Source organism: Ruditapes philippinarum, unplaced genomic scaffold (assembly GCF_026571515.1).
Source record: "Ruditapes philippinarum isolate M1 unplaced genomic scaffold, ASM2657151v2 ctg1735_1_1_1_1, whole genome shotgun sequence".
NCBI lineage: Eukaryota > Metazoa > Mollusca > Bivalvia > Venerida > Veneridae > Ruditapes > Ruditapes philippinarum.
Genome location: NW_026857406.1, coordinates 226073 through 240816, shown reverse-complemented (window position 1 = coordinate 240816; position 14744 = coordinate 226073). Strand labels below are relative to the sequence as shown.

The 14744-nt window shown below is 34.3% G+C and overlaps 3 protein-coding genes across 4 annotated transcripts in view; 2 read left to right on the top strand and 1 right to left on the bottom strand.

Annotated features, from left to right (window-relative positions):
- The window catches only part of LOC132749631 (tetratricopeptide repeat protein 37-like), a 123748-nt gene that overhangs the window by 38532 nt on the left and 70472 nt on the right, over positions 1-14744 (bottom strand). The gene's annotated exons all lie outside the window — the stretch shown is intronic.
- Positions 1431-6296, top strand: LOC132749633 (uncharacterized). Its single transcript, XM_060739478.1, has 2 exons — positions 1431-1915; positions 3972-6296. The coding sequence occupies exon 2, from the start codon at positions 3979-3981 to the stop codon at positions 5728-5730; it is 1752 nt and encodes a 583-aa protein (XP_060595461.1). The 5' UTR covers positions 1431-1915; positions 3972-3978; the 3' UTR covers positions 5731-6296.
- LOC132749634 (E3 ubiquitin-protein ligase TRIM33-like) lies at positions 8216-14135 on the top strand. The gene is made up of 2 exons (XM_060739479.1): positions 8216-8324; positions 12193-14135. Exon 2 carries the CDS (start codon positions 12200-12202, stop codon positions 13220-13222), a length of 1023 nt encoding a protein of 340 aa, XP_060595462.1. The 5' UTR covers positions 8216-8324; positions 12193-12199; the 3' UTR covers positions 13223-14135.

Genomic DNA, 14744 nt, shown 5'->3' with positions numbered 1-14744 from the left:
ATGGCCCGACTTGAGTGTACGGTCGCCCATATGGGCTTTCCGGCGGCCACCTTAAATAAACGCAATTAAAAAAAAAAAAAAATATACACACAGTAACAATATCAATCACGAAACATACATGATTCAACTTGGGACTTAAGGAATAATGTTCTGCAGCCCTAATGACTGACCTACCCTGCCACCTGCTACCCTGCCACTTTTACACATTTTCTCTCCATTTTCAAATGTCACAGAATGACAAAAATTAATAGGCTGACTGGGACTCAAACCCAGGACCATTGCAATTCTGCTCCTCAGCTCTAACGACTGAATTTCTCAACCTCTGACACATTTTCTCTTCAACTAGAGACCAGTTTCTATTATATTACAAAATAATAATTAGATACCTTTTCAAGCTTGGTACTGTTGGTGTTGCTATCCACTAACTTTCCAAGTTTCAACACAATGTCAACTCTCTTGTCCCTATCATTGAAAAATTATACAAAACAGTTCATAAAATAATATTTCTAAAAAAAAAAAAATTCCACATATTTCTCTTAAAAGCTCAAATGATCTTTTTTCTCAGCAAGTTTATTCATATCTGTACCATTTTATGCAAAAATATTGGGATTTTGACTAAGAAATAAAGCTGGAAATTTGTCATTTTTTGTTGCCTAATAACATTTATGCTTAGTTTTATCAACAAGAGGGCCATGATGGCCTTGAAATCACTCACCTATATAAAGCCCCCCGAAAGAAAATCAATGATCCTTGGTGTGGGGCCAATTATAAACCAAGGGCCCTTATTTGAACAAAAATGGTAGATATCCATTAAAAGATGTTTCATGCTAAATATCTTAGCTCAAGCTCTTAGGTTTTTCTAAAAGAAGATTTTTGAAGTTTTTACTATAAACATAAAGGGAAAAACAATGACTTCCTTGAGCAGGGTCAATTTTGACCCTAAGGCTTTTATTTGAACAAACTCGGTAGACACCCACTAGAAGATGTTTCATGCTTAATATCTAAGCTCTAGCTATTTGGGCTTTTTGAAAGAAGATTTTTTTAAGTTTTTACTATATACAATTAGGAAAATCAATGACCCCCCGGGGTCGGGAGGGCATTTATTTGAACAAACTTGGTAGACACTGACTAGATGACGTTTTATGCCAAATATTTTAGCTCTATCTCTTTAGGTTTTCTAAAAGAAGATACAAATGTACTTTAAGTTTTTTTCTTTTGGTTGCCATGGCAACCAGATTTATTCTTGGAATTAAATTCTTTGAACAATTTTTAAAATTGCCTACCAAAGGAACATTCCTGTGAAGTTTAGATAAAATTGGCTAAGCAGTTTATGAGGAGATGTCTTTTATAGTAAAAGTTTACTGACGTCAGACGGATAAAAAATGATCACAAAAACTCACCATGGTGTGCTAAAAAGTTGACGATGGACGCACTGACAGACGATGGATGCCCACAAAAGCTTACCTTGAGCACTTTGTGTATAAATATTAAAATCAGGTATGAAATACTCTTTAAAGCATCATGTGTACAGTTATAAGTTTAATCTTAATAAAATACTGTTTACACTGGATTTATATTAGCCAATAACCTGCTGAACTTCCACCGTATTTAAATACTGTTTGACTGATTTAAAAACGGTCCTTTTAATATCATTTTCATAAATCAGGACTTTATATTCTGAAAAGTTATAATACTGATTGAAAACCACAATTTTTAAATTTTCTCATACACTAACACACTTTATTAACTGAAATAAACAACTGATAACTCAATGGTTTAAACTTGTAAATTTGTTATCTTATCAGTGATGGAAGTTCAAAAATAAAAACGACCAAACTCCACATATCCAATATCAACAGCAAAACATTTCAGTTTAAAAACTGTGAAACAATTTGAGGAATACTTTTTTTCCAAGGTACTTTATTTCAATTTAATTTCTAAATGTCTTCTAAAGGCAACAGCATTATTATCTTATTAATATGCTTTTTTAAAAAAAGGAAGTTAAATATATCTTGATACACAAAAATTTGATAAAACTTCTGGACTTTTTTTTCATGCCTTTTAATTATTTTTATATTTGTAACAAGACTTGTCTGTGGACGGTTAGAGCAATCTACTTTACTCAGTGCTATATAATTCAATAAAATCAACAGAAATATATAGAGTATAATTCTGCAAATGTGATTTAAGCAGATTTACCTGCCCAAGCTTGATAGTCTACTAGAATTTCAAGTTTAAAGTGAATACATTGTTTTGGTTATAAAATAATTTTAGGATTATCTGCCCTTTTGAAAAGTAATATTGAATTTTCATGACAATAAACAAGTAACCAAGTTTGAAGAGAATAATAAGCTATTATATTTTTTGAAAGGTTAACCAATGTCCACATTAATGTAAATGCTTACAAGAGGGTTTCACGTTATAACATTGCATATTTTGTTATTATGTTCATCTGTTTTGCATGGGTGGATACTTTAAAGTGAAATAAAGTATTATTCATTCTTCATATCTAAATATTAAAATTATGTTTGAAATACACTTTTAAGAATCAGATGTACAGTTTTAAGTTAACAAGAGCTGGTTCAACACAGTGATGCCCCCCCCATTGATTTTGGTCACAGAGGAGTAGTTTCTTTTTGATATCTCTTGCAGTTTCAGAGCAATCTAGTGAAAGTCATCTGCAAAATTAGCATTATGATCTAACATTCACCCATAGGCAGTCACCTTCTTGTGGTCTTTCAAACAACCAATCATCAGCCAGCTTTCATTATTTTGAAAGCCATGTGGTTTCTAATTTTAACCCTTGGAGAACCAATACTGAGATGGTAATTTTCACGATTTCAAGAACAAACATGACATTGTCCATATAGCTGACAGGTAAACTGGCAAAACAGTCTTGTCAATTAAAAATTGACTCTATTATTTCAAGTTTATTTATTACTTCAAACATATTTTTCTAACAAAAATCAACAATTTGAATAACTTCGACGGATAACGGTACTTTGATACTTCTTCTAATGCCTATCTGTAAAAACAGGTTTGATTGCATGGCTGAAAATAGCTTTCTCTGGAAATCCAAATTATTAAGAAGGCGAAACATACACAGTCTTCATCAAATCTACATGGAAGAAATAAGTAGATCTGAACTTTAGTCAGATTGAGTTACAGAGTTATGTCCTGGAAAAAGTGTGATTTTTTTTTTTAAAATGGCAATTACTCAAAAATAGGAACAACAGAGTTACAGTTGGGGCCTATGCGTTCTAGAATTATTGGTTGGAAACCATTTTGGCATCAATGTTACCTTGACCTTTTAGATTTTAGACCTTTTAGATTTTGACCCAAAAATCAAAGAGGTCATGAAGTGACCAAGACAACTGCTTCTATGAAGTTTGAGTGCCAAGGGCCCATTGGTTGTCCAGCTATTAGTCGAAAACCATTTTGACAAGAAGTCTACATTGATTTAGGATAAAAAAAAGTAGTTTTCTTTTTAATTTTGTCCTTTTTACCGATATGAAAAGTAAATAAAACTGATTATGTAATGGTATGAAGAGGTGGTTAGTAAGCGTGCATTAAACAAAGAAATATAAACAGAACTATCAACATGGACAATGTTTTAAAATACAAGGTCACAGTTACCTTAACCTTTGACCTCTCAGCCTGAAAATCATAACGAATCAAGACTGATGCACATGTGAAATTTGAGGGCCAAGAGCCTAAAGGTTGTGAAGTTATTAGTCAGAAACCAAGAGCCCCTTTATTGTCAAATTATTAGTCAAAAACTGTTTTGACAGCAGTCGATTTGACCTTAACCTTTAGCCCTGCACCTCGAACATCAAAAGCCGTCAAATTAGAAATTAATTAGACTTTTCCATTGTTTCAAATCATCTATGAATCTCAAGTTTTATGTACTCACTGAAGGACATTTGAAAAACATGCAATATATAGAAATGTTTTTTTCTAAAAATTTTTAGGTAAAACATGGCAGTCTCAGGAAAAAGAGCATCAAAACAATTTTCTTCATCAACAACATCCATGGCATCAGATGAAGATCTTCAAGTTTACTGCCAGCCTTGTGACGAGGAAGGAACTAGACTCCCTGCCCATGGTTACTGCACTGACTGCAAGGAACACCTTTGCAACACATGCTTTACAGCCCATAGGGTAAACAAGTTTACCAAAAAGCATACACTTCTGGATGCAGCAAGTATGCCTAAAGTTTTGCAGCAACCCTCATCATCCCTTCACACAGGTCTGTCGGATGACTTGACCTTGCCATGTTGTAAACATCCAAAAGAAATTATCAAGTTCTACTGCTGTGATCATACAGAATTTCTCTGCAGTGTTTGTGTTACCCTTGAACATCAAGCTTCATCCTGCAAAGTCAACTATATACCAGATATTTCTGGTGATATAATAGACAGCAAAGAATATCAAGTTATCTTGAATGCATTAAATACCACTTCTGACAAATTTCAACAGATATTAAAAGATGTGAAGAACATGACACACAAATCAAACAGCTCTGTCAAAGATGTCATAGGAGACATTAAAAAGTTTCGGCAAGAAATCAACCAAAGACTAGATGAACTTGAGAGACAGGTTGAAGATGCAGCTAAAGTCATAGAACAAGAAAACAACAAACATCTACAAGCAGTAGAAACAGCATGTGAAGATATAACCAAATCTTTGAAGAAATCATCAGACAAAGTCAAACAGCTCAACAGATCAAAACAAGCTGACAAACTCTTCATTGATTTGAAACTTGCGGAGAAAACAATAAAAGATATGGAGGGAAAACTACTAAAACTCTCATCAAATGATATCAAAGAGCACAACTTTCAATCAAATGATGTAATGTTAAATTTGTTTAAAACAGAGAAGTCACTGGGTACACTGACACAGAAAGCTTTAAATACAGAATGTCAACCTGAACAAATAAAGTCTAGACAATCTTCACATGTGGGAAATATCTGTGTGAAGACATTAAAAGATATATGCAGGTGTTGGATAACAGGGATTACTCTGCTGTCTCCTGATCTTCTTGTCATCACTGACTACAATAACAATGCTGTTAAGATGGTGGATACCAGCAGTCAATCTGTGTCTGATCAACTACAACTAGATTCTAGACCATTTGATATCACCAGAGTAACCAGTACTGAACTTGCTGTCACACTTACTGACAAACAAACAATACAGTTTATATCAATCTCATCAAACAAACTCATAAAGAAGCACACTGTGAAGGTTGATGAGGAATGTCATGGTATAAGCTGCTATCAAGGTAAACTTGTTGTGTCATTTCTTAACCCTGCAAAACTTCAGATCTTTGATATGAATGGCACTGTACTGACAACAATTGATGGAAAAAATATTTTCAAATATCCATGGTATATCACATGTAACAGAAGTTCTATCTATGTATCTGACAGGAGCGTGAAGACAGTAACAAGATTAAACTGGCAAGGTGACGTGATAGGTAGTTATAGTGGTATGAGTGATCCTAAAGGAATATCACTGTCAGATGATGGTACTGTCTTTGTGTGTGATAATATGAGAAATGTTATAGAAGAGATATCAGGAGATTGTTCTACAGGAAAGGTGGTGCTGCAGGATCTGAAGAGACCAAGGGCTGTATGTTGGTGTGGAGAAAAAAAGAAGCTGTATTATAGCAGTTATACTGGGGATGCAAAATATGACAACTTCCTTCACATCCATAACCTGTCATAGACTAGAACAGAAACTTAGTTGAATTAAATCAAACAATGTCAGCAGTTTTTCAATATTAAAAAAAAAATTGCGTCATCCATTCTTCTCACTACACATGTTTTAAGTTTTGTCAGAATTTTTTTTTAATGTTAAAATCTTATGTTATGAGTCATTAATGGTTTAAGCAATCCTTTCTTATAAAAGCTTTGGTGAGAAATAAGGAAACCAGTACCAGTCATGCCGGGAATACAAGGAATAACAAGAGCACCTCAAGCATGTTAATGCTTGTTCAAGGCAACAGCTATCAACAAAGGGACATAATTCCTAAAAGGATAATGTCCCTGGTCATACAATTGTGCATTGTGATGATAATCAAGTATTCAAGTTTCATGTTGATATTATTCACAGTTTTGAAATCATTCTACTTAATAAGCAATTTTGACAAAAGTAAAAAAGGGGCATAACTCCAAAAGTATAGCTTTAAGAATAATGCCACTCTAAAAATGCTCGGTGTATCAACTGTGCCTTGATGACAACAACAACAACTACAATTCAGCAATCAAAAAAACCTTGATTTTTTTTCAAAACAGACAAGCTAAAAATGAAAACTTTGTTTGTTTACATTGATAAATTGACTGTAATAGGTTATATCAATAAAACATTTCATCTTTTATTTTACAAGTACATTATGATATGATAAAACTGGTGAGTTTTCTTTTGTAATCATCAAATGCCCTGTTTATATTTTATGTTACAATACCTGCCCTGTTCCCAAGATTTTGTCCTATATATCATTTTATAACACTTATATTTAAACAGATTACATCAATAAATATCATTTTATAGCACTTATATTTAAACAGATTACATCAATAAAATTAAGTATAAGCTGCTTGTTGTTGTTTAATCAATGAGTTAAAATATAAGAATACTACATGTATATGTGTTAAAAGTATCAGTGACTATAGTGGAGATAAATGTAATTGTAAGATAAACAAGAGCGATTAGTGTATTAAATTGCCAGCAATATGCACAACTAGGGAAGGTACTGGTCACTCCTATGAAATTTCATTGACATCCCAAGAGCAGTTTCATCTGAAAAAGTTAGACATGACTTTTCTATTGATAAGGAAAGTGAAGGCAGGGTTCGCGAAGCGGGCCCGAACTTGGCTTGTGCAGCAATAGACCACATGTGTATATTTAAAAGTAAATCAAATAAACCCTGAGATCGCTCACCTGTATATGGGGGGGGGGCAATTTTAACCCAGGGGCTTTTATTTGAACAAACTTGGTTGACACACATTAGAAGATGTTTCATGATAAATATCTAAGCTCTAGCTATTAAGGGGGTTTTACAAGAATTTTTTTAAGATTTTACTATACACATATAGCATGTATAGGGAAAAACAATGACCCCCAACCACAGACGGGGTCAATTTCAACCCAAGGGCTTTTATTTGAACAAACTTGGTAGACACTCACTAGAAGATATTTCATGCTTAGTATCTTAACTCTAGCTCTTTGGGTTTTTTAAGAAGATTTTTTAAGTTTTTACTATACACATATAAGGAAAATCAATGACCCCAGGGCATGGCCAATTTTAACCCCAGGGCCCTTATTTGAACAAACTCGGTTGACACCCATTAGAAGATGTTTCAAGCTTAATATCTAAGCTCTAGCTCTGGGTTTTTTAAAAAAAGATTTTTTAAAGTTTTTATTATATACATATATGGAAAAACAATGACCCCCTGGGGCGAAGCCAGTTTTGACCCCAGGGCTTTTATTTGAACAAACTTGGTAGAGACTCACTAAAATATGTTTCATGCCAAATATCTAAGCTCTAGCTCTTTTGCTTTTTTGAGAAGAAGATACTTTAAGTTTTTTCTTTTGGTTGCCATGGCAACCAGAGTTCTGCATGGAATTAAATTCTTTGAACAATTTGTAAAGGTGACCACCAAAGGAACATTCCTGTGAAGTTTGGATGAAATTGGCTAAGCGGTTTATGAGGAGATGTCATTTAAAGTAAAAGTTTACGGACGACCAGGCGGCCGGACGCCGGACGAAAAGCGATCACAAAAGCTCACCATGTCACTTTGTGACAGGTGAGCTAAAAAGTTGACGATCGACGCACTGACAGACGATGGATGCCCACAAAAGCTTACATTGAGCACTTTGTGTATAAATATTAAAATCAGGTATGAAATACTCTTTAAAGCATCATGTGTACAGTTATAAGTTTAATCTTAATAAAATACTGTTTACACTGGATTTATATTCGCCAATAACCTGCTGAATTTCCACCGTATTTAAATACTGTTTGACTGATTTAAAAACGGTCCTTTTAATATTATTTTCATAAATCAGGACTTTATATTCTGAAAAGTTATAATACTGATTGAAAACCACAACGCTAATATTCTCATTTTAAATTTTCTCATACACTAAGACACTTCATCAACTAAATAAACAACTGATACAACATGTATCTTACTGGTTTAAACTAGTAAATTTGTTATCAGTATAAGAACGATCAAATTCCACATATCCAAAATCAACAGCAACACATTTCCGTTTAAAAACTGTGAAACAATTTGAGGAATACTTTTTTTTTCAAGGTACTTTATTTCTATTTAATTTCTAAATGTCTACAAAAAATGACTGTCTTCTAAAGGCAACACATTATTATCTTATTATTATGCTTTTTAAAAAAAGGAAGTTAAATATATATTGATACACAAAAATTTGATAAACAAATACAAAATTGTGTATGTTATAACATTGTATAATTTGTTATTCTGTTCATCTGTTTTGCATGGGTGGATACTTTAAAGTGAAATAAAGTATTGTTCATTCTTCATATCTAAATATTAACATTATGTTTGAAATACACTTTTAAGCATCAGATGTACAGTTTTAAGTTAACAATAGCCAGTCGAACACAGTGATGCTCCCCTAAATTGGTTTTGGTCACAGAGGAGTAGTTTCTTGTTGGTATCTCTTGCAGTTTCAGAGCAATCAAATTAAAGTCAGCTGCAAAATTACGGTAGCATTATGATCTTACATTCACCCATAGGCAGTCACCTTCTTGTGGTCTTTCAAACAACCAATCATTGGCAAGCTTTCATTTTTTTGAAAACAATGCAATTTCTAATTTTATCTCTTGGAGAACCAAAAAATATGATAAACAAGATCGACAAGGAAAGGCGGCATTCAATGAACGCAGCCCCCATCCGACCCAGCAACAAGCGTCAGCGGCAAGGAGCCCAGGAGGACTCCATAGAAAAACAGGACAGGGCACAAGGCAGAGTACGGGCAGGCAAACCACTACATCAGAATACATAATTAGTAACTTATAAGGAACTAAAACAAAACATATAAATGATTTAATATAAGGCCCATTAAGTCAAAAGGCACAGGGGAAGGGGACATGAGACACGGGGAAGGGGGGGGGGGCGGGAAATAAAATAAATAAAAACTAGGGACAAGGGAAGATACTTACCGTAGACGAGAAACAACAAGAGACACGAGCAAAAGTGTCACCAAATCAGTATAAAACAACATAGACATACATCTAAGGAACACAGAGGGGCGCCGCCTTGGAACGGTCAGCAGCATAATAATGACTACTGGGGAGTTTAAACCGGTTAATGGTGCACCAAACCTCGCTCTTAGCCCCACCATGTTCCTATAAACGAGACAGTGTAAATAAAATGAATCCCCGCCAAGTGAAATTCTAACAGTTGTTATGGTTACAAAAGGTTAAATAAGTAAAACACCAAAATGATCATGTAGAAACATATAAAAGTAAACCCAATGACCATAACAAAAGTACTCGATGTCTTAAAGGAAGACAGAGCAACAAGAAAATCACCTACAAGGGCCCGACGAAGCAAGACAGAAGACAAACATTAAGGCAATTCAGTCCCAAAGGGCTTTAAGAACTGTCCATCATATAGTCTCCCACTTGGCCCGTCAGATGTAATCAAAAGAGGAAAGCGTAGTGTCCAACTGTAAATGGGTTGAACACTAAGCATGCGGTATGTCTTAAGATAGTAGGGTCATAATCCCTTTTAATAAAACGTTTTATAATTTTAGTAAACACAACAGAAAAATTACAATGACCCAAGATCTTACGAAGTTTGTAAACAACATCACCGTAAAAATCAGGCTGGCTAATCCCTTGTCGCAGAAGTGTTTTTAGATCACTATTGAATTTTGAAATTAAATCAAAGTTACGATTGTAAAATTTTGTAAAATATTTACGTAATTTATAATAGCGGTAGCCCTGTTTTAATAGCTTACTGAGATGGTAATTTTCACGATTTTCAAAACAAACATGACATTGTCCATTGGCTGACAGGTAAACGCTAGCATTAAGATCTAACAGTAACCTTCTCGTGGTCTTTCAAACAACCAATCATCGGCGAGCTTTCATAATTTGAAAGCAATGCGGTCCCTTGGAGATCCAATACTGAGATGGTAATTTTCATGATTTTGAGAACAAACATGAAATTGTCCATATAGCTGACAGGTAAACTGGCAAAACAGTCATGCCAATCAAAAATTGACTCTATTATTTCAAGTTAAAATTACTTCAAACATGTTTTTCTAAAAAAATCAATGAAGTGACCAAGACCAATGCTTCTATGAAGTTTGAGTGCCAAGGGCCCATTGGTTGTCAAGTTATTAGTCAAAAACCATTTTGACAAGAAGTCTACATTGATCTAGGATAAAACAAGAATCTGTGTTTGATAAACACAAATGCCTTCGCGCTGACTGTTGTCAATAATTTAACTTTAGAGAGTGAAATAGCTAATTTGTATGGAAGAAAACCAATCATGTGTAGAAATCTGTAATTGGCACCCTTGACCTTGACCAACTGACCCCTACCTCTATCAAAAGGAAGAATATCATGCAAGTTATTTTCCTACCAAATATGAAATAAATCTGTCAAAAAATAAAGGCTGTATGGGCAAAAGTGTACAAATCTATTTTAGCACTGTTGACCTTGACCCAACTGACCCCTAACTCCATCCAAAGGAAGAATACCATGTAAGTTATCTTCCTACCAAAATTTAATAGAAATCTGTCAATAAATAAATGCTGTATGAGCAAATGTGTAAAAATCTATTTTTAGCACTGGTGACCTTGACCCAACTGACCCATATCTCCATCCAAATGAGAATACCTCAATTTTATGTTCCTACAAAATATACAAGACATCTGCCGATAGAATAAGGTTAATACACCTGTAACAGTGTAAAAAATATATTTTTGACATTGGTGACCTTGACCCAAATGGGTGACCCCTTACTAAAGGAAAAGGCAGAGGACCTCCCTTGGTATGACTATTATAAACATGAAAAACATTAACTTAAAAATAAAGGGTTATGAGCAGAAATGTTTAGATTTATTTTTTTTAACAAAAGTGACCATGACCTTGACCTAAAGACACTTAACTCCACAAAAAACTTAGAGGACCATTAAAGGTACCCACCTACCAAATATGAAAGATATCATTAAATAAATTTAGTAATTAGGTCAAATTCTTTTATAAATCCAACCTGTCGGAATAGGTAAACCATACAAGGCCCTTTTTTTCAAAGTGATAAAAAGGGAAATAATACAGGGAAAATGGATGGCACATTTATATATTGGCAATATCATGTACATTGTATTGATAAGTAATATGAAAATTATTAAGCCATTAGTTCAGATAGAACATAAGATATTTCCAACTTGCCGGTTTAGGTTAACCATTATTCATTTTCTAAGTGCTGAATAAGGCCATAACTTGGTGCAAATGGAAGCTTGCCCAGATCATACACTTTGTATGGATTAGTATGTGTGAAAATTATGAAGCTATTGGTACAGGCAGAACTTAAGAAAATCCAACTTGCCGTTCTAGGTTAACCTCGTACAGACAGACGGACTGACAGACAGACGGTTCAATTACTATATTCCCAGGGGCATAAAAAGTAGTTTTCTTTTTAATTTTGTCCTATTTACCGATATGAAAAGTAAATGATTATGTAATGGTATGGTGAAGAAACACCTTAGCAGTGGTGGTTAGTAAGCATGACTTGAACAAAGAAATATAAACAAAACTATCAACATGTACAATGTTTTAAAATACAAGGTCACAGTTACCTTAACCTTTGACCTCTCAGCCTGAAAATCATTAAGAGTCAAGACTGATGCACATGTGAAATTTGAGGGCCAAGAGCCTAAGGGTTGTGAAGTTATTAGTCAGAAACCAAGAGCCCCTTTATTGTCAAGTTATTAGTCAAAAACTGTTTTGACCGCAGTCGATATGACCTTAACCTTTAGCCCTGCGACTCGAAAATCAAAAGCGGTCAAATTAGAAATTAATTAGACTTTTCCATTGTTTCAAATCATCTATGAATCTCAAGTTTTATGTACTCACTGAAGGACATTTGAAAAACATGCAATACATAGAAATGTTTTTATAAAACATTTTAGGTAAAACATGGCAGTCTCAGGAAAGAGAGCATCAAAACAATTTTCTTCATCAACAACATCCATGGCATCAGATGAAGATCTTCAAATTTACTGTCAACCTTGTGACGAGGAAGGAACTAGACTCCCTGCCCATGGTTACTGTACTGACTGCAAGGAACACCTTTGCAACACATGCTTTACAGCCCATAGGATAAACAAGTTTACCAAAAAGCATACACTTCTGGATGCAACAAGTATGCCTAAAGTTTTGCAGCAACCCTCAACATCCCTTCACACAGGTCTGTCGGATGACTTGACCTTGCCATGTGGTAAACATCCAAAAGAAATTATCAAGTTCTACTGCTTTGATCATACAGAATTTCTCTGCAGTGTTTGTGTTACCCTTGAACATCAAGCTTCATCCTGCAAAGTCAACTATATACCAGACATTTCTGGTGATATAATAGACAGCAAAGAATATCAAGTTATCTTGAATGCATTAAATACCACTTCTGACAAATTTCAACAGATATTAAAAGATGTCAAGAACATGACACACAAATCAAACAGCTCTCTCAAAGATGTCATAGGAGACATTAAAAAGTTTCGGCAAGAAATCAACCAAAGACTAGATGAACTTGAGAGACAGGCTGAAGATGCAGCTAAAGTCATAGAACAAGAAAACAACAAACATCTGAAAGCAGTAGAAACAGCATGTGAAGATATAACCAAATCTCTGAAGATATCATCAGACAAAGTCAAACAGCTCAACAGAACAAAACAAGCTGACAAACTCTTCATTGATTTGAAACTTGCAGAGAAAACAATAAAAGATATGGAGGGAAAACTACTAAAACTCTCATCAAATGATATCAAAGAGCACAACTTTCAATCAAATGATGTAATGTTAAATTTGTTTAAAACAGAGAAGTCGCTGGGTACACTGACACAGAAAACTTTAAATACAGAATGTCAACCTGTACAAATAAAGTCTAGACAATCTTCACATGAGGGAAAAATCTGTGTAAATACATCAAAAGATGAAATATGAGTGCTGGATAACAGGGATGACCCTGCTGACTCCTGATCTTCTTATCATCACTGACTGTCAATAACAAAGCTGTAAAGATGGTGGATACCAGCAGTCAATCTGTGTCTGATCAACTACAACTAGATGATCAACCATGGGATATCACCACGGTAACCAGTACTGACCTTGCTGTCACACTTCCTGGCAAACAGACAATACAATTTATATCAATCTCATCAAACAAACTCATAAAGAAGCACACTGTGAAGGTTGATGGGAAATGTCATGGTATAAGCTGTTATCAAGGTAAACTTGTTGTGTCATTCTATCATCCTGCAAAACTTCAGATCTTTGATATGAATGGCACTATACTGACAACAATTGATGGAAAAAATATTTTCCAATATCCATGGTTTATCACATGTAACAGAAGTTCTATCTATGTATCTGACTGGGGCATGAAGACAGTAACAAGATTAAACTGGCAAGGTGATGTGATTCGTAGTTATAGTGGTATGAGTGATCCTAAAGGAATGTCACTGTCAGATGATGGTACTGTCTTTGTGTGTGATGATGACAGAAATGTTATAGAAGAGATATCAGGAGATTGTTCTACAGGAAAGGTGGTGCTGCAGGATCTGAAGAGACCAGGGGCTGTATGTTGGTGTGGAGAAACAAAGAAGCTGTATTACAGCTGTATTGCTTTGAATGAAATATATAGACAACTTCCTTCACATCCATAACCTGTCATAGACTTGAACAACAACTTAGTTGAATTAAATAAAACAATGTCAGCGGTTCTTCAATATTAAAAAAAAACTTGCATCATCCATTCTTCTGAAATATTAGCACTACACATGTTTTAAGTTTTGTCAGAATTTTTTTTAATGTTAAAATCTTATGTTATGAGTGATTAATGATTTAAGCAATCCTTTTGTTGTATTCTTATAATAGGTTTGGTGAGAAACAAGGAAACCAGTACCAGTCATGCTGGGAATACATGGAATAACAAGAGCACCTCAAGCATTTTTAATGCTTGTTCAAGGCAACAGCTATCAATAACAAAGGGACATAATTCCTAAAAGGATAATGTCCCTGGTCATACAATTGTGCATTGTGATGATAATCAAGTATTCAAGTTTCATGTTGATATTATTCACAGTTTTGAAATCATTCTACTTAATAAGCAATTTGACAAAAGTACAAAAGGGGCATAACTCCAAAAGTATAGCTTTAAGAGTGTATCAACTGTGCTTGATGACAACAACAACAAGAGCTGTCTGTAGGACAGCACGCTCGACTATTCTTAGTGCTTGATAGTAAAAGAGCCTTGATAATGTTAATTTTTTTAAGTTCACAAAAGGGCAAATTTTTTTTTATAAATTCATGTTATAGGCCTTACAGAGAATCCAATTATACAGTATTGGCTTGACTATTCGGAAGGTAATGTCACAAGGGTGTTTTATTGAGTATAATAATACTAATTACCTATCAGATTACATAAATTTGACAGACAAGGTACAAAGGCTTGTTATTAAGATGT

Bases quoted from the DNA above. Each gene is read 5' to 3' on its own strand.
- LOC132749633 (XM_060739478.1), top strand. From the start codon at position 3,979: ATGGCAGTCTCAGGAAAAAGAGCATCAAAACAATTTTCTTCATCAACA.
- LOC132749634 (XM_060739479.1), top strand. From the start codon at position 12,200: ATGGCAGTCTCAGGAAAGAGAGCATCAAAACAATTTTCTTCATCAACA.